The 25,676-nt window shown below is 43.7% G+C and overlaps 2 protein-coding genes across 3 annotated transcripts; one reads left to right on the plus strand and one right to left on the minus strand.

Annotated features, from left to right (window-relative positions):
• The first annotated feature begins 498 nt into the window (after window positions 1-498).
• Window positions 499-14,240, plus strand: LOC110486014 (aftiphilin). 2 transcript variants are annotated; one of them, XM_021557304.2, is made up of 10 exons: window positions 499-705; window positions 2,671-4,573; window positions 5,298-5,461; window positions 5,917-6,046; window positions 6,375-6,431; window positions 6,706-6,837; window positions 8,808-8,868; window positions 9,701-9,784; window positions 10,502-10,625; window positions 12,472-14,240. In XM_021557304.2, exons 2-10 carry the CDS (start codon window positions 2,708-2,710, stop codon window positions 12,623-12,625), a joined length of 2,772 nt encoding a protein of 923 aa, XP_021412979.2. In that variant the 5' UTR covers window positions 499-705; window positions 2,671-2,707; the 3' UTR covers window positions 12,626-14,240. The 2 variants fall into 2 exon arrangements, with proteins under 2 accessions (XP_021412979.2, XP_021412980.2); XM_021557305.2 differs by lacking the exon at window positions 9,701-9,784 and having other exon boundaries at window positions 500-705.
• Window positions 14,241-15,544: 1,304 nt separating this feature from the next.
• LOC110486015 (SERTA domain-containing protein 2-like) lies at window positions 15,545-25,229 on the minus strand. The gene is made up of 2 exons (XM_021557307.2): window positions 24,547-25,229; window positions 15,545-17,966 (listed from the first exon to the last, which is right to left on the minus strand). Exon 2 carries the CDS (start codon window positions 17,960-17,962, stop codon window positions 16,901-16,903), a length of 1,062 nt encoding a protein of 353 aa, XP_021412982.1. The 5' UTR covers window positions 17,963-17,966; window positions 24,547-25,229; the 3' UTR covers window positions 15,545-16,900.
• Between the last annotated feature and the right edge of the window lie 447 nt (window positions 25,230-25,676).

The raw sequence follows: 25,676 nt of genomic DNA on the forward strand, positions 1-25,676 counted from the left end.
GGGCACAGGTTATTATTAAAGAGTAGAATGGTTATTTTCTATTCCCCCCCCCCCCCCTATTCCATTGCTTGACAATGTCTGTGTATGTTGAGAAGCTCTTTCAGTGGCCTAAACATTTTCAATTAAAATATTTGAATCAAGAGCCATGTGTCATAGATTAATCAGTTAATTTGGGAAATTTGGATTGTGGATTGTTTCAAATTAAAATGATTGAGGATTATTATAGACCTAAAGAGAAGTATGCAGTGCAGTATCTTTTCGTTGCTCAGTTGACCAGCTGCTTGAATGGGAGAACAAGTGATGGCTCACTCTTCTAACTGACCTAAAAGAAGCCCCCAATTTACTTGAGTCCTTTTCTATTAAGGTATCTTAACGTTTACTCGAGTATGGCAATTGGGTACTTTTTCCACCATTAACTACTACTCAGTAATACTACAGCCAGTGCCGATGGATTTTGGATGCAGACTGTTCTCCGCTTGTTCATGAACTCTAGTATGCTCTGCTTCTCAAGCAGTGGAAAAACCAAAAGCTCTTGTTGCATGCTGGGTAATATTCGGAGAGAGAAGGGGCCAAAGTAGGATCATCATAACCGGCTGACTCAACCTAGTTTTCTCTGTCAGAGCGAAACCACTTTGCTGTCTTGTTTTAAGTCTGACAAGTGTCCACTTCATCTGAACCATGGGAATGAATGGTCAAGATTTTAAGGTATGCCGAAATGTTTATTGGTACACTGCCAACCAACCCGGATACGATGAGACTAGCTAAAGCAAGCTAGCGAGAGACGGGAGGACAACTTCATAGATAGCTAACAGTTAACGTTAGCTACAAATGTCAGTGTATTAGCAAGCTAGCTAGCATCATAACTACCTACCTACCTAGCTAGTTAGTTACTTTGTCACTCCTGTCCTCATATCGAATCAATGTAGAAAAAATATTTTCATAATAATTTAGCCTATTGCTAGTTAGCTATCCATTCGCATAGGCTACCAGGTTGTTGTTATTAGCTTGCTAGCTACGCCATTTGTCCTGGCTAGTGGTAGCTAAATACACAGGCTACGTATCTCAGCTAGCTATCCCCCTGCCCTCCCCAGCTGATGAGAGTACGGTGTATGCCAGCCATGGCCTGTTTTCCGTTCTAGCCTAAGCCTGGATGGCACGTATGGTGATTTATATGTTAGCATAATCAACATAGTTAACTAGCTAGCTGAATAAATAATCTGGTTAACGTGAGCTATTTGGCTAGCAACTAACTTGCTTCCAGTTGCTAGCTAGCTACCTATCTTTGCTCGGCTAAAATGTTGCTAAATAGCTAGGTTGTGGGTATTCGGCAACAAATTATCATAGGAAGGGTTGCGTGCTTTCTTTGTTTAGCTTACCCAGAGGTTTCTAGATAGTGGTCTGTCATCATCTGTCAGTTTTAGGCTTGTTGACAGACAGTCTAATTTGGTGAATGAATAACTAACTGGACAAGACATGGGGTTGGAGGACACCTGTTTCTGATGTGTCAATTAGTTAACAATGTTGTATTATAAAGAGATTCATGTTGCATTATGAATGTTTATGATACAACATATTATAACACATACCATATCATGCAATCACAGAGCCCATAATAAAGCAATAGGCAGTGTTATTTGTTGTGAATGGCTATCATATCAGATAATTTGTCTTTAATGCCATCTTGCTTTCATACACAGTATCAGAAGCCACTTCAAGTAGCCTAGAGATGTAACAATGTTTCAAATGCCTTCCAAGGTTTCATGGCAAGGCTTACTAGGCCTAAGATATATAGTCAAGGCTTCGTGGGCGTGAATTCTCTGTTCTGAAACATGTCCATATTTGTGTCCAGTTTTTATTTGTGTCCAGTTTTGAACTGTACTTTCAGAGCTCTAGTCTGGATGCGAGTAAAGCACACTGTGGGCTTATAAGTGCATTGTGCAAGTTCAGCCTTGAGCATCCAAAAATAACATCATTATTCTATGCCCTATGTCTGGTTTAGTGATGAATTCAAAATTGTCAAGGAAATGGATCACAGCTGGACAAAGAAATGGATCACACCTGGAGGCACAAAACGCCTAGGCCTGTGCTCTAAATCTAATATTTCAAAAGGAGGCATTCTACATATCTTGACGGGCCTATGTCAATATACAAATACTACACACACACAACCCTTAGGTCAATGCGAACACAAATTGTGTACAAAGTTCATTGGTTGACGTAATTAGGCCAGTTTAGATTAACACAACAAATATTTCTACTGATAAAATAAATTGTAGCTCATTTTCAGTTCCCATTTGCTACTATTTAGGTAGGTCATAAGAAATGAGTGCTCAACATTGCCTTTCGGGCCTTTTCTACATCACAACACCACTTCACCATTATCACTTAATTACTGTCAATTTGAAAACAATCTGTCCACTCTTAGTCTGGAGAGCTTTGGTAATTTAATTTGGGTTTAAGGCTGAAGCAACACACCAGACAAAGAAAACAGCCAAGATCCTAGACTCCCCCAGAGACCGCTTCTAGGTCTGTAGGCTAACACATTGTCGTTTTGTAAATTCTGACCGTTTAGCCTTCAGAAATGTGTTTTTAAGAGGGAAATAGTGTAATTTCTAGCATTTATATGCCCTTCATTGTTTGGTCACACTGACTAGTGTCTTTACTCTCTAGGTGTAACCTCAAGGCGTAGTGTGACTGCTTTAGGACCATGGAGCCGGACGTGATCCGCATGTACTCCTCCTCCCCACCCCCAATGGAGGATGGAGCTGAGGAAGAGGAGGACGAGTTTGGGGACTTTGGGGGCTTCTCTGGAGTTCCGACCAGCACCAGCTTCAATGAGTTTGACACCCCAGCGACCTTCAATCAGACCCCAGCCTTGGCTGCCACTTCACCACCTGAACTCCTCAACAATGGAGGGGTGGTTAGGTTGTCAAACCTCAGTTCAGGTCCCGTGGGAAGGGGTCCCGTGGTCAAGCGCGCCAACTCCAAGTCAAATGGTGTTGTGCCGGGAGGCTGTCAGTACGACAGTCCTTTGGAGAGAACTGTGAATGTGGAGGAGTTAAAAAAGCTTGCCGACCACACTCGAGCCAATAATCATTCTACCTCCTTGGACAAATCTGTGAGGGGTCAGACTGACAACATAGACAAGCCTGTCGACTGCAATGGTGGGGTCCCGGAAGTTCTGACCAACGGCTTTGTGACTTTTGAAATAGAGGGAATCCCATCTTTGCAGAATTCGAACCGCTCTAAAAAGAAAGGAACCACCACAGAGTGTGCCGACAACTGCCCTCCCAGCAGCCCCGAGGACGACTTTGCGGATTTCTCTGCTTTTCCTAATGTAGACGTTCAAGGACACTCCAGCGAGGTGACAAACCTCACCAGCGAGAACTTGGACAATAGCAACCGGGACGAACGGCTGGCAGAGGACACCTGTCAGCAGCAGAGGCAGCAGAAGCACTCTAATGTAGAGCAGGGAATCAGGTCAGGGGACGTCGTCAGGGACACTCCCATTACAACTGGATCCAACGACATCGCTAGCTCTGATTCTCTATCGCACCTTGCTGAGGTTCGAGACACTGATGAAGGCTTGAGCAACGGGGACGGGGGCTTTCAAAGAGACACTGCTAATTCTGAGCAAAGGAACATAGAGCCGGACTTTGCACACAAGCACTCTGCTACTGAGATGATTGTTAGTGAGGATTCTGCCCCAGAGGAGGTTTGTAGTGAGGATTCTACCCAAGAGTTGGTTTGTGGCGAGGATTCTGCCTCCAAGGCACTTTATATTGACGAACCAGTTGCCCAGAACGGTGTGTATTTGGAGCAGTCGGAAGAGGAGGCAGAAGAAGAGAAGGCAGGTGTCAGTGAAAACAGGGGTTCGCCTGATACAGACGATGAAGATGTGAATGGCGAGCAAGCAGACGAAAAGTCTGCGTCCGGAAACGAAACAGAAACAGAGACCGAAACGTCTTTCGGCCGACCGCTGTCCACGGATGCCCTTGAGGAGTACGGCGACATCAGCACGACGGGCTCTGTGCCCTCGCCACTGCTCCAAGAGGAGACGGCCACGCCTGCCGACCACAGCCAGCTGCTGGAGGACGACGACGACGGTGAAGACTTTGGAGACTTCGGGGACGCGGGCTCTTTTAGCGGACAGGGCTTTGCTGACTTTGACCAGCCAGAGTTGCAACTAGAGGAACAACCTGCACCTCCCACACAGGAACTAGTGGACCACGACAAAGACTTTGGTGAATTTGACGCCCCCAACAGCCACATTGGTGGTGGGAAGGCAATTGAGAATGAAGATAGGGGGAAGTTTGCGGATTTTCCCAGCAGCAACAGTTTTGCCGACTTTAGCTCAGCTCCTGTTGGTGCTGACCCTGATCCAGATGCTGGTTGGAATGCCTTTGATGAGCCTGTACAGGGTCAAGGGGAGGGAAATTCCTGGGCTGCATTTGGAGAGGAGCCGACCGCCAATGCTCCTTTGGAAACGGGTGAAGACAAGTGGCAGGAGAGTGAACCTGTAGCAGCCCATTCATCCAGCAGCCATCAGATCAGTAGAAGAGACAGTCAGTCTGTAAGTTTTTCTGTGCGAGTTTGACCACTCAGGGTTTGAACTCGGTTCTCCTGCGCACCACAATAACATATTATGCCTCTCACCTAAAGGCAAGAGAACTCATCACGCAACATTGTTTCTGAACCACCTCTATAGCATTCAGAAATGTAGCATACTTGACAGGAAAGTAGTGGTGTTTTAAAAACCCCTCTTACACTAATCGAAGGTGCCCTATTGAATGTTGTTGTATTGTACTATCCAGGAAAAGTATGCTCAATGACACTTAGGGCAATTCTGACGCTCTCATGACGTTAATCACTAGAGTTGTAGAGAGCCGTACACCTGCCCTCCCTTAGGAATGTGACCAGGCAGGGAATTCCACCTTTTCAAGTACATACCATTTAACAATGCCCCTCCTTGTCCTTGCTATTGGAGTCAAGCGCTACAATTTATTAAAGATTTGAAATGTGTTGATTGAATCACGTCAGTGTCGGTCATTGTTGGACATAATAGAATACGGCTTTATTGTCTATCGAAACAGACATGAATATCTGAGCTGTCTATTTTATTGTGCATCCCCTGTCCAGCAATGCAGGCTAACTGCCAGCTGCCACGCGTGATAACAGAAGACTTATTCAACCCGTATCTTATTCAACAATATTGATTGTTATTAAGTGTTTGTTATATCACTGAACCAGTGTCTTATTCAACAATGTTGGTCGCTATCATGTGTTTGTTATACCAGGTGGCGCTGTGCAGTCGGCTGGAGAAGCTTTTTCTGGAAATTTTCCCCGACGCACCTGCTCCGCAGGTGAGGGTGGAGGTGGTCTCCCTCAAAACCCTGCTGGAGCCTCCTGTGAGGTTACAGCAGGAAGAGCATGAAATGATGAGCGGTGTGCCAGACAATGGGTGAGAGAAATACCCCTTTTTTTAATTAGGGCTGGAACGATACCAGTATTGCAATATTTTTTTTCTGTGGCAAAAATGAAAACACGAAGCAGGCCAAACTCCTTGATCCATAACCTGCTGCATGTAAAATATTGGAAAATAAACAGATGTGACTGGATGACAACATAATGTTTGTTTCCAGCATTAGGACTGTTTTCCTAAAGCAATTAAACCGCTTCATGTTTTGTTTCCTTGTCATGATGTCAACGAGTATCGGGATGCTAGTATCGCCTCGACCCTAATATCCCATAAGTACACACAATCTCATCAATACACAGAAAGACTCTGGTCTGCTCTATCTTTTTTATACAACAGAAATATACTGTTACTGTGTATACTATGCAGTCAAGAATATTTGCGTACTACTATGACATATTTTTTTGTTCCTGCTTTGTCATCGGTGTCCGTTGCTACAGGGCCGAGGGGGACGTGTTGTGGAGGCAACTGCTGGACATCCACGAGGCATTTGGCCTGCGGCACCAGTGGGGCGGCTCGCATAGCAACAAGACACTACTCTGCTCCCTGGGCATCGACATTAGGAACATTGTGAGTTCTGCAGCCAGTCAGAAGTCATCACATTGTCTGTATCCCAAATGGCACCATATTCCCTATATAGTGCACTATTTTTGACCAGAGCACATAGTGCTATAGGGCATAGGGTGCCATTTGGGACATGCCATTATCCCCCTTTTCTGTGACCTTGTCCTTTTTTAATGGCTCTGTGAGAGAAAAAACACCAACCGTGATTGTATTTCAGATGTATTGCGAGAATGTTTTAACTTTTTGTCTGTCAAATGGAGAAAGGTTGTTTAAGACTATTTGCAGCAGAGAGAGGAGGAATGATTGTGAAATGTGTTCTGTGTTTTCCCCATAGCTTTTCACAGGTCAGAAGAAGCAGCCAGTGATAGTTCCCATGTATGCTGCCAGCCTGGTGAGTTAACTATACGCTGCAAGGATGTATTCATCTCCCCCTTCAAACCACCCACTTGCTCCCTCAATTGTTTTTGCCCTTCTCGAGGAAACGGAGGAAAGAGACAAATTAACTCGGGGATTATAAAATTGAAAAAAATCTGGTGACATTTTTGTCACTTGGTTGCAAAATGTTACAACATGGTTACAACAGGTTTTAACCAGAATTGTTCAACCCTATACACATACCAGTATTTAGTACGTTTAGGATGTAACCCTGCCTCTCTGTTACCTAGGGCATGCTGGAACCCACCAAAGAGCCAGTAAAACCCATATCAGCGGCAGAGATGATCACGTCCATAGCACAACAAGTACCTCCAGTGGCCCCAGCAGAGATCATAAGCACTAGTCCACCAGACACAGCCCAGGTTGGACTCCTACATTGAATCAATATGATATTTTTGGGGCACAATGTTTGGAATTTTGATCTTTTATATTTTGCGCTTTTTTTTTCAGGCCTTTTAGATGCATTTCTTCTCATCAGTAGTCGTATGAGTATATACCAGGGCTCTCCAACCCTGATCCTGGAGAGCTACCATCGTGTAGGTTTTCAACCCTAATCTAGCACACCTGATTCTAATAATTGATTGATTGATCAGCAGAACCAGGTTAGTTTCAACTGGGGTTGGAGCGAAAACCTAGAGGAGGGTTGCTCTCCAGGAACAGGGTTGGAGATCCCTGGTGGTGTATACTGTATTGCAGAGGAGGCTGGTGGGAGGAGCTATAGGAGAACGGGCTCATTGTAATGACTGGAATGGCATAAATGGAACAGTGTCAATCCACATGTTTGACTCTGTTCCCTTTATTCCATTTCAACCTTTACAATGAGCCCGTCCTCCTATAGCTCCTCCCACCAGCCTCCACTGCTGTATTGACTGTAAGGCCAATTGTCACAACTGTATACAATGAATATAGAGTGTGTTTGTATGTGTTCTACAGTAATTGGTCTAATGTAGAACCTGAGGTGCTTTTCAAACAAGTTGGATAAATGATTTGGCTAGATCAGGTATTCCCAAACTTGGGTACGTGCAATGCTGTCGGGGTTACGCCAAATAAAAATGTGATACATATTTTCTTTATTCTTCACATTTTCAAATAGTACATTTATATTTTCCAACGGGACTATACATTAGGGTGATGTTTTTTTTCTCGCCTGAGTAGCCTCGTTTCACTGCCCAAAATCAAATGAAACCATCTAGTGTTCAGTGAAATAACAACACAATGTCAATTAATCACATTAACCGTTATTCTCTCGCGAGAAACCTTCACTCTTGCACAGACATTTAGAAACTAAACATGACAATCTGCTGCCGCGGATATGGCTGGGACAATAGGCCAAAAAAACTATACAGACAATGCCTCCAAATAACACTGTTTCACGACGCATCAGTGACATAACAGGAGATGTTTTGAAACAATTACTGTGTCGCATACAAGCCAGTGAATTATATGCGTTACAGCTGGATGAGTCAAAAGACATGGCGGGCCTGGCACAGTCCATTACGTTTATGGGGGGGTCAATTAAGAAAGACACCCTCTTCTGGAAACCAGGACAAAATGAGAGGATATTTTAAGTACTGGACAGCTTTGTGATGTCAAATGGACTTTGGTGGTCAAGATGTGTTGGTATCTGTACTGATGGCGCAAAAGCCATTACAGGGAGACATAGTGGAGTGGTAACACTCGTGCAAGCAGTTGCTCCCGACGCCACTTGGGTACACTGCAGCATCCACCGAGAGGCTCTTGCTGCCAAGGGAATGCCTGACAGCTTGAAAGACGTTTTGGACAGTACGGTGAAAATGGTTAACTTTGTTAAAGCACATCTTCGACTGTGTCATCGACTGATAGATTGCTATACCATATGATGTTGGTTAGCTGATACATAAAATACCTATCAGGCATTGTAATATTTGGCAAGCGTCAGCAATGCCTTGGCAGAGAAACGTGCCCATGAAGTTGTAAGCTGATTTGTTAAATACCTATCCAGGCGTTGTAAGATATGGCATCGGTCTGCAATGTAGTCTGGTAGGAACTCAATCTTAGACTGCTGAGTTGATGTAAGGGTAGAAGCCAATGGAGGCTGCTGAGGGGAGGATGGCTCATATTAATGACTGGAACAGATTGAATGGAAGGCCAAGTGTTTGATGTATTTGATACCGTTCCACTGATTCCTCGAGCCCGTCCTCCCTAATTAAGTTGCTACTAACCTCCTGGGATAGAAGCAGATCATTAGCAGGCTTCCTGACCACCTGCATAGGCGAATCACCTGTTGACAAAGCTGTTCACTTTTACTGAGTGTCACCACCCTCTTCTGAGCTTGTTTGTTCCTCCTCACCAGGAAGTGCTCCCGCCCGTCCAGTTTGACTGGAGCAGCAGTGGCCTTACGAACCCTCTGGACGGTAGGTCCCTCCCCCAAACCACCTGCTGCGATAATGAACCATTGTCCCCATTGGCTCTATCCAGAGCTAGCCTATTCCTTTTTTTTCCACCACTCTATCTGTTTTGTCCAAACACACAAGCAGCCTAGACCTGTTTTTGCCTGCTGTCTTCCATTGGACAACCTCATTTTATGTTTATTTCATCAACCATTGGTCATTACATGTTATAGTTTTACACAGCGTTACATGAATTTTGTTTTAAAGACTATAGTATAAGATTACAGACAATTCTTATCCACATGCGCCACGTTTTTGTGTATTTCATTGCCATATTGGACCATTTCTGATTTCACTTGTCATATCCAGATGCATAAAATATATTTATCTCATCAAATCTTCTCCTTATGCCGTTTGTTAGCAACACATCATTTAGCTAAATTGCAAAATAATTTGTTCTGCACGGTTCATGCTACAAAGCCATGATGCCATTCATACTTCAAAAATGTCAATGCAGATTTTTCATTAACCTGTAGATAGAATCTCACAGTATTTTCTCATTAACACAGCTACCTCAGTTAGCTTGCCCTGGGTCATGTTCATTAGGCATCAAATGGAATAAAACGGAGGGACTACCTGGATTTAAGAAACTCCTGGAGTTTCTTATTTTTCAGTCGCAAAATGTTTTCAAACCTTTCGTGCCTACTGAACACGAACCCTGTGCTCTTTCTTTGTAACTAACAATAATGACCAGCTCAGCTGCATGTCTTTTTAAGTGCGTCTCTTTCCTGACTTCTTCTCTGTGTTATAACCCACTGCCGCCTCGGTCTGCCTCTCCGCTATGTTGAATGTCAAGCGAGCGGAGGCTCGTCTCTGCTCAACCTCGATTTCTTTGGGCCCGTGGAGGACTCTGGCCCTAGCAGCTCCACCTCCATCCCAGGTCAGCACAGGAAACTCCAACGCCCTGACTGCCAGATAATTTTTTTCATAAATTTGTCTGAATCCCAAATTGACTTGTATAGCGGTAAAACAATACAGTGATAATTCCACCTATCTGATCGTAAGGCAAGGTTGACCTACTATCATATATGGCTTACACCGATTGAATCCTCATGGATCTTCAGAGGGTGTAGAGGTCTAGGAGTCCATTTGGGATAAGGCCTTATTCTTTCCCCGATTCCTCTTACCTCTGTCAAAATGCACTGGGGGAGGTCAGAGAGGAGGAAGCTTGGATCTTCTCCAAATGAGTTTTGGGAACGAGGCGAGGACTGAAGGATGATGCGAGGAATGATAATTATTAAAGAGCCTCTGCCATATTCCGTTTTCTCTTCTACTATTTGTTTTAGATGTCTTCTGGTCTTCGCTTTTAGATACTGACCTCACTAAATCAAGGTCTTGTTTTTTCTGTGTTAATATTACCAACTGAATCAAACCTCCAAATCAGAATATCTACCAAAATATTTGGGAATTGGCTACACTGAAGTTTAATAAAGTGCATCCCCCTTCCTTTGTTCTGTGTGGACTAGTAGACCATGTATGTGTCTCAACTAGCTCCCTATTCCCTATATAGTGTACTACTTTTGACCAAAGTAGTGCACTATATAGGGGATAGGCTGCCATTTGGGACATATCCAATATAATGTGTTTGTGTGGTTAGGTGTGGACCCGGAGCTGTATGAGCTAACCACCGCTAAACTGGACCCCAGTGGCTCTGGGACCCGTGTGGCTGATGCCTTTGCCCGCCTTATGTCTACTATGGAGAAGACCAGCACCTCTACCAGGTTGGTCTATTACTGCACCTCAAAAATATTTCAGGGGGAAGGTGCTCAAAATGAAAATGCCCCCTTAAAAAAAAAAATATCTACTTTCATAAATCATATCCTGAAATTCATAACATACTAACTGCCTCTGTAGTGCACATTTTTAAGCAAGCTACTTACAGTGCCTCCTAAAGACATGATTGACATAGGGGGGGGACCTCTGAGGTACCAGAGCGCATTATATATTTATATTTTAAACCTTTTTTATGTTAAAGTATTGCCTGCGTATCATTGCATTTACGTAGTGGCGTAGAGGAGCTTACAGAAGTTGCACACATGGGGACCATTTATAGTAGACTAGGGTCTGGGAGATGTGCCTTCTTTATAAACACATTTCATGCAATTCTACATCATTTTAAATGGCTGGTGGCAATCTTTTTTTAATAGCGCACAAATGATTGAATTGACAGGCTATTAAACTGAGCATCAGAGATTAATACAAATGACCTTGTCTTGAATCCATCAATAGCTTAGGCCTAGGTGAGTGGAGACACATTTGCACAATAATGAAGAGGAAATTATAGTCCTAAAACCTTTTTTATAGTGCACTACCGTTGACCAAAAGTAGTGCACTATAAAGGGAATAGGGTGCCATTTGGGATGTGGCCAGACTCAATTGCAGCCCTTGGAGATGAGAATAGCAAAACAATACAAATCTAACACAACCAACATCTCACTCCCAAACATGAAATCAAGTTTTATTTGTCACATGCGCCGAATACAACTGGTGTAGACTACTGTGAAATGCTTGCTTACGAGCCATTCCCAACAATGCAGAGTTTAAAAAAAGAGTTTAAAATATGAAGTAGTAACAAGTAACAAGGAATAAAAATGCACAATAGATTGGAGCTATATACAGGGAGTACCAGATCAGTGTGCAGTAATTGGGTAAGCAATGATGCTATAAAGAGGATAACGTTAATATATTTGCCGTTAGTTAGAGTTGATACTTTTTTAAAGTCAAAAGTTAGTTAACCCTGGTATTTCTAGACATGCAGGGCTGGAATGACTTTAATTTAACCACATTCTAGTGGGGACCCTTTGAAACCGTTGGTCGACTAGATGGAGACAGATTTTCTAACGTCACTGTCCCTTACATTTTAAACATTTTATTTACCTTTTTATTTAACTAGGCAAGTCAGTTAAGAACAAATTCTTATTTACAATGCCGGCCAAACCCGGACGACGCTTGGTCAATTGTGCGCCGCCCTATGGGACTCTCAATCACGGCCGGATGTGATACAGCCTGGATTCGAACCAGGGACTGTAGTGACGCCTCTTGCACTGAGATACAGTGCCTTAGACCGCTGCACCACTCGGGAGCCCTAAAAATAGTCCACCCCAGATGGAACACGAACCCACAATCCCTGGCTTAGGAGGCCAGTGCCGTATCCATTAAGCCACTGGGGCGCGTGCATAAGCAAGCAGACAGGCTGTATACTGGGGCGAGACAAACACATCTATATTATCAGCCAGAGAGCGCTTGCTACATCTTGGCTTTCTCAATTCTCTTTCCTTGATTCCTCGTGACCCCTTTTTCTCCCCTCTGACCTTCTCCAATGTGTCTCGAGAAGGAGGTAAGGAAAGAGGAAAGACACATGAGAAAGGGACGAAGCCCATTTAGAATCTGACTGTGGCTCATTAATTTAGTGAAGGGGGAAGGATGAAGAAATGTGTCCCTATTCCATTTGCACCTTGGTCAAACCTAGTGTTCCACAAAGGGAATATTGTGCTATTTGGGATACATTGTGTGTATATGTGTTCTCCAATAAAAATGGTGTCCCTCTCCTTCTCTCTGATTCTGCAGAAAGCCCCGGAAAGAGGAGAACCTAAGTGAGGAGACGTTGAAAGTGATTGCAGGGCTACCAGACCTGTCTTTCATGCAGGCCAAGGTGCTGATGTTCCCCACCACGCTGACCCCCCTGGGCTGCTCCTCTGACCCTGACCCCACACTCGACTGATCCACCCCGCCTCAACTCCATCAATGCCCTCCTCTTCTCCTCCTTATCACCGTCTGTCATTCTATCACTATATCATGAAGTTATATACTTTTTGCTTCCATGCCATTATCCTTTTTTGTCATTTTCTCCCTTTTTTTTTATTTGTTATTTTCAGTTTTAATCTTTTTAATCAAGTGAAGCATTTAGCGATTTGTCCTTGTGAATGGAGAATGTTTAGTCAGACCTGGACTAGGCTAAGCCTGTAAAGCGAAGCTTTGTCAATAGCAGAGCAAGAGAACATATTAAGGAAGTTTAACTTCTAGATCAAGGTCCTTGAGAGAGGCCGCTTGTTTATGATAGGAGAATCAATGTGTACATAATCAGGGACGAATTGTGTTGGTTTTCAAAGGTGGCTTTTACGTTTCTCATTGTGGCGGGCGTGTGTCAATGTTTGTCTTTGTGAGGAAATGAAACACTGGTTGAACCTCTTCAAAGCGAGGCTTGAGTAAAGTGAAGTGGGATATACACTGAGTGTAGAAACCATTAGGAACACTTTCCTAATATAGAGTTGCACCTCCTTTTGCCCTCAGAACAGCCTCAATTCGTCGGGGTGTGGACTCTACAAGGTGTCGAAAGCGTTCCACAGGGATGCTGGCCCAATGCATACCACAGTTGTCAAGTTGACTGGCACCCATATACACAATACACAATGTCTCAATTGTCTCCAGGCTTAAAAATCCTTCTTTAACATTTCATCTACACTGATGGAAGTGGATTTAACAAGTGACATCAATAAGGAATCATAGCTTTCACCTGGTCAGTCATGGAAAGAGCAGGCAGTCCTAATGTTTTGTTCACTCAGTGTATGACTTGAAACCACACTGCCTGCAAAATCCAGCTGAATGTTTTTTTCCCTGTTGTGTTAATGGCCTTAGTTGTTTTGTCCTTTTACATAAGGCCTAGGTTTGATTCTTAACTTGATTTCTTAACCCATGGCTAAAAATGCGCTCTTAATGTATGCTCATTCGTTAAGCGATTTAACTGTAGCCAGTTTTTCTTGCGTCTCCCATTGATGCAGTCAAACAGCCATGAAAATGGCGGTATGTCACGGACGACTGTGTTTTGTGTTGAATTCTATTCTTTAGACCTTTATTCTGTTTTGGGGACGGGTGGTAAAAAGAGGGGGAATCATGGTTTAAACCACTGACATAGTCATTCGTATAATTTCAATCGTTTATATCAGTATAGCTGGTCTGAGTGAAGGTCAGCCTACATTACAAGGGAATAAGGGACCAATTTCTGCTTCCATGTGTCTGGTTATACACTTATGAAGTTATTTTTATTTTGTTTAGTTTTGCTGACATTCTCTACCAATTTTGTTGTTATACCACTGTCAACCTGTTCCCGGGAGGATTTTGCACATTGTAAAGATGAAATGGATGTAATCATAGTTCACTGTGGCTTTAGACTGTGTACTATGGACTGTAAAATGTATGGGGAAAATTCCTATGGAAAAAAAATAACTTGAAGAGCCTGTGAAAAGGTTAACATGCATGTCCGGGTTCTTTTCAGACTTTAAGTGTGTAAATTTTACTTTTAGTGTACACAAGAAATTAAAATAATTTAAGAGGAAAAAGTACTCGGTGGTCCTTCATGCGCCATTACTTCTCCCAACAAGGAATGAATGAACAATGAATTCATATTCATACAAACTTGTCTCTTGTGCATTTTATATTTATTAATTCCCTAAAACTCTTAAGTGGGCCTCATTTAAAACCAGGCCTAGAGAAACTGTTTTAATTCATAGCCATTGGGCTTGGTCCACAGTAGTTAAAAGTATGAGTGGCAGTGTGGTCTTACGAAGAGGACATGACACACTAGACTTGGGGCCAGGACTCTAGCCAGCTTGTTTTAGACATAGTTAGCCAGACTACTGAAAATCCAATGCTTGGTATGTCTAGGTGTCCAAGGACTGCCCAAAAGAGTCAATAACCTGTGTATAGAAGATATGCAAGTGGATAGGTATGTACCTTGAGACAGGCAACTTAGTTTCTAAACTTTGACCGGCAATGCTGACCACCTGGATTGATGGCAAGTATATTAAAGAAATCAAAAAGGTCTGTCAAAGGGATTCGGGTCCCACATCAGTTCAATCCGGTTTGATGTGCAGGAGCAGACCAAACGACCAGGTCCAACCCTCACCTCAAATGGGGTTTTGAAAAGGACAGGAGTCAAGGGCCTTTGCTCAATTCCTGTGTCTTCGCTCTTCACCTTTTTCAAAAATAATGAGGTAGCGAGGAGAGGGAAGGTCGACAAAAGGTGCTTGTTTGAAATGAGATGGTCCTTCACTCACGTGTCATATTGATGAAACAATAGCATGATTTTCTACTCCGACAATCAACAGCTGATTCAAAGGGGTTGGGGCAGATAAAGCTTATTTTGTGGGATACACTGAAATCACGTCGAACCACTACACCACATCGGTTTCCGGGTCACAGAGAACAGACTTTTGACCAGATGAGAAAACCCTAAGGAAATGCAACTGAGATTCTCCCATGGCAACCAAAAGTCTTGAACCAAAGAGTGCAGACTAGCCAGGCCCTTTGTCAACTCCAAAACAGGAAATTACCTCAGAGTACCTTTGATTGTCAGGTTATACTATGGAGGGAAACCAGACTGTGGTATACCAGCACAGGCCACAAGTAGTCATGGGCACATTTTAGAGCAAAGGTATTCAACTTTTATCTTAGAGGTCCGGAGCCTGCTGGTTCTGTTCTACCTGATAATTAATTACACACACCTGGTATCCCAGATCTAAGTCAGTCCCTAATTAGAGGGGGACAGTGGGAAAAAAAGCAGTGGAACTAGATATGGAGGTCCAGAGGTGAGTTTGAAAGTTATAGAGTGAGTAGTTCAAATGGGACACATGAACAGGCTGAGAATTGTTGACATTTCATTTATTGTATAAAATAAATCTACAAAAGTATAACTGCATTAAAGTCGTATGCACGTTTATACATAAAAATAATCAGATATTTCAGACCAATTAATACATATTGCATAGAACAAGGCACAGATTGAAGGTCCGTGTTAAAATACAGCCATTCTTGAAAACAGGTCAACTTAAAAACAAAATCGGCGAGATGACTGGAAATGACCACATTTGCTTCCAATTTTTAAAAAAATATAAGAATAATAAACAATAATGCAAAGAACAGTAAGCAGCATACATTTTTTTTGCCACTGACTGACGAGAAATGCTTTGTTTTAAAGGCTTTGGATTACTACAGTCATCACTGACAAAGTTGTTGGCTAACTGCTTCCCGACTGATCGATTGACAAACACCAGAGACATAGCCCACCACACTGACTACCGGCATTCACTTCCCTGAAAAACAAAACCAGGGTCAAATATATTACACCGCATTTCTTCACACATTACTAGCAGACTTTGACTGCATGTTCTGTACAACCCAAATGTTAGTGTCATGTTTTGAATAAATATGTGGTACACCAGAAATTAATAATAAATAAACTTCATAATCACTTAGTACAGATTATTTTCAACATTTCTTGATGTCTGCAATTGTGTTTGAACTGTGAACTAAAGACCTTGCAAGGTTACCCTTGTATATTTCACTTGATATCCTTTTGAGTCAGATCAGTTGAGCAAATTCAAAAACATGCCATAAAAGGAAACGTCCATCTACAAATAGAGAGTTGAAAGGTCATACACAGCAGTATGATAAATTCAACTAACAAATTATGAGTAATACATTAAAATATAGAAGAAAAAAAAAGAAACTTGAATGAGGCCTATGAAAAAGGTCAACGTTGATAAGCTGTCCACATACAAAATATTGTTAAAGTACCCTCAATTTGGACACATCGGTGTATACCCATGGTGCTGTGTGCAAAAGATATAATCTTTGCATTTGGAGAAGAGAAGAAAATTGTAGTACAGACAAAGGCACTCAAATTGCAATCAAATAAATGCATTCCATACAGTATATTCAACATTTTGTTTCCATTTCGGAAAGGCGAGCACAACGCATGCACAGTGTAGTTAAAACGTCTCTGGTGAAGTCTCTTACAATTTCCGGACATAGGAAAAAAAACTATAATAATTTTAACATTGCACCGCCTACGGCACTTTTTATCGAGTTTGTCGTGTTCCTTAGGGCACACCGTAGCAAAACGGAAAATGTAAATGAGCATTTCTTATTGGACAAGCAACTTGCCGTTTCATTCAGTTTTCTTCCTTTTTGTGCCTATTGAACACGATCCCGATGTCAGTCAAGACCCCACCAGGACTTCCATAATGTGGTCGAGCTCAGCCAGGTCCATTTTGAAGGGCTGGTTTTGAGTCAGAGGGGGAGAGCCCGCCCCTCCCCCGCTGTAACTGGACAGAGTCTTGACCAGGTCGTCCGCAGTGACCATGGGGGTCGTTTTGGACACCCCCAAGTTCGGCGGTATTGAAGAGGCACCGCAGGGGAGGTTAAAGTCATACATGGAGGTGTCGATGTCCGTGAATAGAATGTCATCCAGGGCAAAGTCAGTGAGGAAGCCCCCGGAGGAGGGCGATATGTCTGCGTGGGCGCTGGGAGGGTCTGTTTTTGCAGCCTGGCTTTCGTCCAGCAAGAGCGACTCCTTGTCCTTCGGGCTGTATGTCCTCCCTTCCTCTTTCATGTCTATCCCTGCTGGTAGAGAGAGTGGGGGCTGGGGTGAAGGTGGAGGAGACAAAGGTAGGGAGGAGGTAGTAGAGGTTGTCACTGCGATGGGGCACAGATCCTCGATCTCCTCCAAAGCTGAGGAGAAGCTGTCCTTGGCAGGAGGCGGGGGGGGCTCTGACGGTCTCGGCGAGACAGGGTGGTGACCCAGGGGGTGGGGTGAGGACGGCGGCAAGGCGAAGAACAGTGGCGGGTCATCGTCCAGGAGCGAGGCCGGGGTCAAACCAGAGTCCAGCGACGACAGTGGCGAGAGGGGCGGGGAGAGGACGCCGCCGAACGCAGATGTCGGAGCTTCGTGGTAGCCCTCGTCCTCGGTGATGTTCGGCGCCGGCGGCGGGACGGCAAAGAAGTGTGCGCGCAGCCCCGCACCGCCTTCCTCTTTGAACTCGTGGTGGATGCGGCGGATGACGTTGTTGATGAGCACGCGGCGCTGCAGGGCTGGCTCAGTGGCGGGCGTCCGCGGCGGCCCATACAGCTTCATCAAGGAGATGTTTAGCACCGTCTGGCGCTGCAGCGTGTAGTTAACCCTCGAGTGGCTGCCCGCTGCTCCGGCCGCTGATGTGAGGAGCGCCTTGCCCTCCTCCAGGCCGTCCTCATCCAGTTTGCGCTTCACACCGTTACCCAACATATATCTGTGGGAGAGACCAGAAACAAGGTGTCAGGAGAAAAATGTATATGGTTGCTTTTACGTCATATGTGAAAGAGTGAGTAGTAGTCAGTGAGGCACAGCTATTATGAAAGAATGACTGCTGGGAGACATACCACATCAAAACGAAGTGAGATAGATGTCAGTTACACTTGTACGTGATATGAGTGTTTAAAATGAACAAACATCTGTGAGAGGAAAATCCCTCGTTCATCGTTTTATCAGCAATATAACAAGTGGAAAATACCCACTTCTCACTCAAACTACAACACAAGCTTCCTGGAAGCAGAGGGGCTTCCTTGCAAACAGCGACAAGAAATTAAATGAGCAAGCAGCGAACACACGCTCAGCGTCAGTGTATAGGGGGGGGGGGGGTGTCAGCTGACCAACTAGCATGTGAGGCCACGTCAGCTGACTAGGTGGGTGGCAGCAAGCTCTGACAAAGTGGAATAGTCACAAATGGCACCCCATTCCTTTTATAGTGCACTACTTTTGACCAGCTCTATGGGCCCTAGTCAAAAGTACTACACTAAATAGGGAATAGGGTGCCATTTGGGACATAAGCAAGTTCCCAACTGAACCACCTGACTCAATCAGAATACGGTGCTAACAGACGTGTCAGCACAGGAAACTGACTTCCTGCCCGGACACAGCATAGAAAATGGGCAGAAATGGACCTGCTGTTTTATCGATTTACGCTTAAAATGGTCACATTTGGGGTTTAAAAAAATATGTATATAACATATTTTTTTTTAAAGCCCAAATGTGACCATTTTAAGCGTAAATCGATAAAACTTTTTACATGTTGCGTTTTTATATTTTTGTTCAGTATGCATGCATGTAAGAGAGATATATATCTCTTACATACATAATCAGTATATACAGTTGAAGAAGCGTCCCTCTCAAATGTTGTCATCCCTGTTAGTGACCATTTCTCCTTTGCCAAGATAATCAGTACGTCCAACTGGCTTCACAACCACGTGTAACCACACCAGCCCAGGACCTCCACATCCGGCTTAGTCACCTGATTGATTGTCATTTTTTAAAATACATTTACAGACACACAGGGCAACATAACCAGACCCCCTGTCCTACCTATTGCAAACTAGGTAGGAAAGGAGTAAAATGTATAGATAATTATCATTGAGGTGTAGTTTCTGTCCTCATATCAATTCCAACTCATTCACTCACCTCCCTTATTTATCATCAGCTTGCCTTTCTGAGATGAGAAACAGATAGAGGTCAGAAAACAAAGAGGGAAAGATAGTATCATACACACTAGGCCAGGGGTTCCCAAATTTTTTGGGGCCATGACCCCATTTTGATATCTGAACTTTTTCAGGACCCCAGCCATGGGAATTGTTTGTTGTTGTAATTCATATCCAATGTTTACTTTTTTATTTGGGGCTATGGCAGTCAATTGATAATTTGTCTGACATAATGAATCTTCTCACCACCACCTCATCTCTGCTGTCACAGCCAACCTGGACCGACATTAGATTTTAATCCAGACGAGAGCACCGATGGCGCTTTCAAGACAACTGGGAACTCTTAGAAATATGGAGGCAAAATCATGACGTCAGTGATCTTCAGGTCAGACAGTCGGAGCTATAGAAAGAGGCCCGAGTTCCCGAGCTGGTGTATTCTGAGACAGATGACCATTCAAATACATTTCCCCCACATGTTTTGGGTTCCCCCCCTTGCTCTCCAATAATAATAGTTCTCTCTGGATCCACTGATCTGTAGAATGTTTTTGTATTTCCCCTGCATGCTTGTGTTCAGTTTCCCAAATATGTCTGTTACAAAGGCAAGGAGACACTCTTTCCATTACACAGAAAGTCAACCAAGTCCATTTTCTTTTACAGACATTGTGAATGACAACAGCGCCTCTCTCAATGCGCAAAAAAATATTTCCAACACTCCCCCCCCCCCCCCCCCCCCCCCTCCCCCCAATAGCCCCAAGCCTCAATCTGAAATAGAACGTTGTCATGCTCTGATCTCTTATCTCCACAGTTTTGTGAACAGCGCAGTGAATGTGGTTTGATGTACTTTACAAATCAGCTCTTTTACCGCCAGTTGCTCTCGATGTATCACAATGCATCCATATGGCAGAGGGCACTAGAGTGCAGAGTCCTGCCCGCCATAGATGGCGCCCCCATCTGTGCAAAAGCCCATCATTCAATACCATGGAACCTGTTTTACGTCAATATAGCCACGCAGCACACTTAACACGCCCTGTGACGTTTCATGCTCGTGAATCATGAGACAGAACAATATGTCCTTATGAATGACATCCCACCACATGTATAGCGAACAAAAAAGGCAATGCATAATCATCTCAGCCCTCACACACGGTTTTCACCATATCAATTGCGGCCGGTCTGCAGTAGTGTGCGGTTTCATAGCGTAGTGGGCAACGACTAAGTGCAATGACTAAGTGCGGCGCTCTCTGGTTTAATTTTATCTTCCATTTAGATTTTTAAAAAGGTAAACTACATTACAATGATTGAGATAAAGACATCATATATATATATATATTTTAGAATGATGATTTCTTTTCAGGATTTGGGAAATTCTCCCACGGCCCCATTTTCGTATCAGGGACCCCTAGATTGGGAACTGCCGCACTAGAATGCCTCCCAAACTGTCACCTAAGATGGAGCACAGAGCACACCTCTCCTGCAGTGCATTGTCTCACTGGTACGTGTAACTCTACCCCGCTACATAAACTACTGCACACAGTCTGCGAGAGACTCGCCCCTTTCAGTCCGTTGTGTAACGTGTGCTACCTTTATGAAAGCCAGAGGAAAAGAGATTCCCTATCCCATTTCCAAACCGTCTTGTAGAGAACATTGCTGTGTGAGAGAGTGAGTGACTGAGTGAGAAAGAGAGAGGGTTTGAGTGTGTCAGCTTTGCTTAGAGCCACACACGCCAACTTGGACTCTGAACACTGAGCACACCAACCCCCCCCCCCCCACACACAGCCCACACATGGAGGGAAGTGCATGCGCGTGGCTGGGGATAGCTCCACACTCGCCTGTTACCATGACGAATACAGTCAGCTGGGAATCCAGGGAGAGAGAGGGAGGAGGTATGGATGAGGTAGGGAGGAGGGACAAGCAAAGGAGGAAAGAAAGAACCAAAATGTTTCTTCACTCAGGCTGCCATCACTATTGCAGCTAGTGCTGCTGCTTGGATATGGAAGTGGAGGTAAGAGAGCAACTTGGAGTGCATCCAAAATGGCCCCTTATTCACTAATGCACTACTTTAATGTAACTAGGCTACATTTTGTAGTAGTTCCCTCACTGCAAAAACTATGCCTCCCCCACTCTGTAAAATTATTCATCAGCCCCGTATTCCACCCCTGCTCCGTTCACTTATTCCTTTCACACGTGGGGCCCTTTGACGCTGCCATCTGCTGACACTGTCTGAAGACGGGTGAGAGATGCAGAGAGAGCGAGAGACAGAGAATAGAGAAGACTGACAGGGGATTTCGGCTGACCGGGAAAAACAGGGGTGACAGAAAGACAGAGGAAAGGAAGGTGAAAGCGAGAGTTGAGAGAAGAAAAAAAAAAGAGCAGCAATATAGAAATAGGAACACACCTTCCGTTGACAAAAACAACACAGAAGTGTCTGATTACAACAGCATTCCAGGCACACAGAAGGCTTTCTTTCACTCCATACTCGCAGCAGGCTTACAGCGATGGCACTCAGATTACACTCAGATTGGGACGAGGCAATGTCCACCCCTCGAGCACATGACCACTTCAAACTCATGTCCCAACATGAACTTCTTGGTTCTCCCAAGAGCTCTGTGTTCCGATATACCAGGGTCATATTCATTAGTGCACACCGTAGCACGACGTGCTTTAACTGGAGAAAAAAATATATACTAAAACAGGAGTTCCTTATTGGACAAGTTCAAGCAGTCCCTCCCTGTTTGCTTCCTAGTGAATACGACCCAGAATCCGTCCACATGTTATTGATAATTATTTAGTAATGTTATTTCAGTGTGTACTTCCATGAAGTGCCAGGGATTTGTAGAGCCCCATCTGGGACAAGGTCAAAATGTCATTGGATTATTTATTTTTTTAGGGTGGTAGCAGGCAGCTGCATGCCTTACATACTCAGCAGGCATCGTCATCTTGAGGAGGGTCTCGGTTGCACACCGATTTCTAATACAAACTCTGCTGTGCACACTTAGGCTGGAAGAGCAATTCCAGATCCTGCACCTTTCTCAATGGCACACAGTGCAGCCTGCACCGGAGATTGCAACCCTCATTCGTCAACAAGCCTAATCATTCTATTTCCCACACTACTTCTTTAAAGTTCTGTCAGACTTCCAAGTCCTTCAAGATTGCAGTAAAAGTTAAACATTCATATTTGGAATGCAAGCATTTTCGGCCTCAATTTTGCCCAAAAGGTTCCTGGAAGATAATAATTTTATGCCAGGTTGAAAGACAAGGTTCACTGTTGGGCTCTGGTCATGCGAGAAACCACACTCAGAAGCCAGGCTGGCCTGGCATTAGGATTGTTTGCCTAGGTTTCTCCAGCAGGCAAGTGGATGCTTGTAGCACTGATTTACTGGGCTTGTTTGGAAGAGACTCCAATTGCGTCTGAAACGGCACCCTATATAGTGCACTACTTTAGACTAGGGCCTTGGTCAAAATAATCTGACTATACAGGGGATAGGGTGCCATTTTGGAAGGACCTAAGCTTGTTTGGAAGAGACGCAGAGTTACGGAGAGTTATTTTGATTGATCACCAAGAGGGAGATTTCAGAGCCAATTTGCTGAAATATTTAGGTGAACTTCAGCCCTCCTGCTCGCATAGTAGAAGAAAAAGGAAAAAGAGGAACGAATAGTGTTTACTGGAAACCAGAGCAGACAGAGTCAAGGAAGCAAAGGTGGACTTTAGTCACGGAGATGGAATGCTGAGTCTAGTAGTAGTGTGGTCTGTGTGCCTACTGCAAATCTGTGCAGATTCCTTGTGGTTGATCATTGCATGTTGGTAACCCTTTGGGGGATTTCTTACTATTCTTTTTCATATTTTAATTAATACCTCACTCCAATTATTTTGTGTTTTTATGGGCAATTCATGCACATGTTAAAATCTTCATCATTATTAAATCAAATTAAGGAAATGTTGCATTAGGCCTCAGAGTTGAACTAAGGCACAATCATTTCCAAATCATGCAACCAAACTCTACAAAAAAACAAAAAAAAATCAATATTTCCCTGTGCAAATATGAATGTCACTCTGCCCTGCAGTTGAAATGCAAATAACACTTTGCACTGTTAGGTTCCTACAAGGCAGCAGCCAGAACTAGCCCTTTTTTACCACCCACATCTCTGAACCAGCGCTAAACGATTTGGAAATCTTTACAGCAGTAGTTAAAAGCTTCACAAAACGGTAAAACAAAACCAGAGGGCTGTATCAGATTCATTCAGAGGCCCCATTCCCCCAGTGAAGTCTGTAAGTATGGCGTACTCATTAACGTTTAGCCTAAACAGTTTGAAAAGGCATGTATGCCTTCTATTTTTCTAAACTACTAGTTTAGCTTCCAGGACCTATGGCTCATCATATTCCTATAAAAAGGTGACAATGAGTCACTCAAACAACTACAATGTGATGACCAAATCTATATCCGATGAGTCACAACAAAGCTATGGGCAAGTCTCAAATGTAGAAAATATGCAACATTACATAACGCTCCTGTACTTACAAAGTAGCAATTGTACTGGGACCCACATGAACGGCAACGTTTTCAGTGAACAAAGCTATATTGGTGTGAAGTTCCTCCTCCCACTCCCTCAACGACTTACATGCCACCAAAAAGTGGTTCTGTAGCCAAGGCCCTATGATCACTGTTGGTATGACATGGCTCTAGCATTTGAAACGAAACTAAGTCACGCGTGGGTGTCACTTGCTCTTTCAAAATGTCAGAAAAACATTATTCAGACATTCCCACTACTGGAGCACTAAGACTGCGGGAAATGGTATGGATGACTAGCCTACTAACAACGATTGTATTTTTGATGCATCTTATACATTGAATGGTTTGGGTTCTCTGTATTGCCAAAACGCATGTTTGATCAATTCACTGTATGAGCTGTCACTGACGTATTACTGTAGCTGTCACAACAGCTGCCCTTGACCTCCAAAGGCATACGCCACAGATAGCCTATGGCTGTGATGGGGGCGCCATAGCCTACTCACCGCCACCTGCCACAAAGTACTCAGTCGGCTCTTCACTGAACTGGAGACTTAAAAACAATATTACGTTCTGGTTTCAAATATTAGGGCCTCCTTCCACATGCAACGTAACAGACAAGTAGCTAAATGTAACAACAAAAAAAGCCACTCAGACAGAGGTGCTTTCTCCCTCTCGACTCAAGACACAGCAACAAAATGCGACAAAATGCTTCTTTTTTTTAAAGAGAATGGCAAACAGGTCAATAACGGCTAATAATTCATTTATACGTAAATTAACGCGTAATTATTCCATGTTGAAGCGTGTTTAAATAATTCTAACAATGGTGAAAGAAACGCAGTCATAAACTTACCACATGTAGTTCCAGCAAGGGTTTCAAATCCTGCATCGGGGTCAAATTGACGCCAAGAACATAGGCTCTACAACGAGGAACACCAGACATCGAACTCTTCGCCGTCTATACTTTCATTTCCCCACCGCGGTTCTCCAAAATAGCCGTGGAGCTCTACACAATGGCGAGCTGTCGAGGAGACCGTTGAGTAGCCACAGACAACTACCGTTCACTGAACAGCAGGACAGGCACTGACGGAGCTATTTTTTTAATCTGCAGATAGACCTACAACTACACTAGCTAGGAATGACGTAAAGTGAAATTACGCTCTGAACTGACAGTGTTGACTGGTACGGTGGCACACGCCTCGCCCCCATGTAGCTTGGGAAGCCACTAGTGGGCGCTGTGGATCTCAACTATCGTCTGGGCTTAATGTGCCCAACCGGTAATACACTAGTGTCCCCCGGCGAACGGATTGTATTTAAAACATTCGCTATTCAGGCTGCAAAGGCTTCGATTTCCTCTGTAACTCGATTTAATGTCAAGGATACAAAAACGGGGAAAATATGCGTACTTTCTTTTTTGGAAACACCAATTCCCACCACCCTGCTAAAAGTGACTAAATGTTAGTCTCAGATGTAGCGTATCACGCTCAGCCAATCAGGTTGAAGCAGTCTGTTTTCTCCACCCCTAACATAGCAGCGTAAAATTAACAAGGATAATCGTGCTAAAAAGTCGTAATAAAAGTCGTGCTTACTGAACATAGTTGTAAATGACGTATTGGATTTGTTGGCATGAACTCGTTTACAGAACATTATTCCGTTTATGAAGTGAAATTATAAAGTTACAATTTGATTGAGTAGAATGTATTTTTATACCCAGATGCAATATGCAATTAACGTAATTATAGTTTTATTTACAGGTTCATTAAATGATATGTTCATAAACGTGTGCAATCTGAAAAGTGTAATTAATAATGAAAAAGATAAAACCAATCGGATCCGAATGCTCTTACTAATCACCCTATTTATCTCTCTATGCCCGAGGACACACTGGCCTGATGATTCCTCCTGGCTTTGCCTGTCTCAAGCCCACCGGGTCGTGCTGCTGACTACCTGGCGTGCCCTGGACTGATCCCTGACTACTATGAC

Source organism: Oncorhynchus mykiss, chromosome 13, assembly GCF_013265735.2.
Source record: "Oncorhynchus mykiss isolate Arlee chromosome 13, USDA_OmykA_1.1, whole genome shotgun sequence".
Lineage (NCBI taxonomy): Eukaryota > Metazoa > Chordata > Actinopteri > Salmoniformes > Salmonidae > Oncorhynchus > Oncorhynchus mykiss.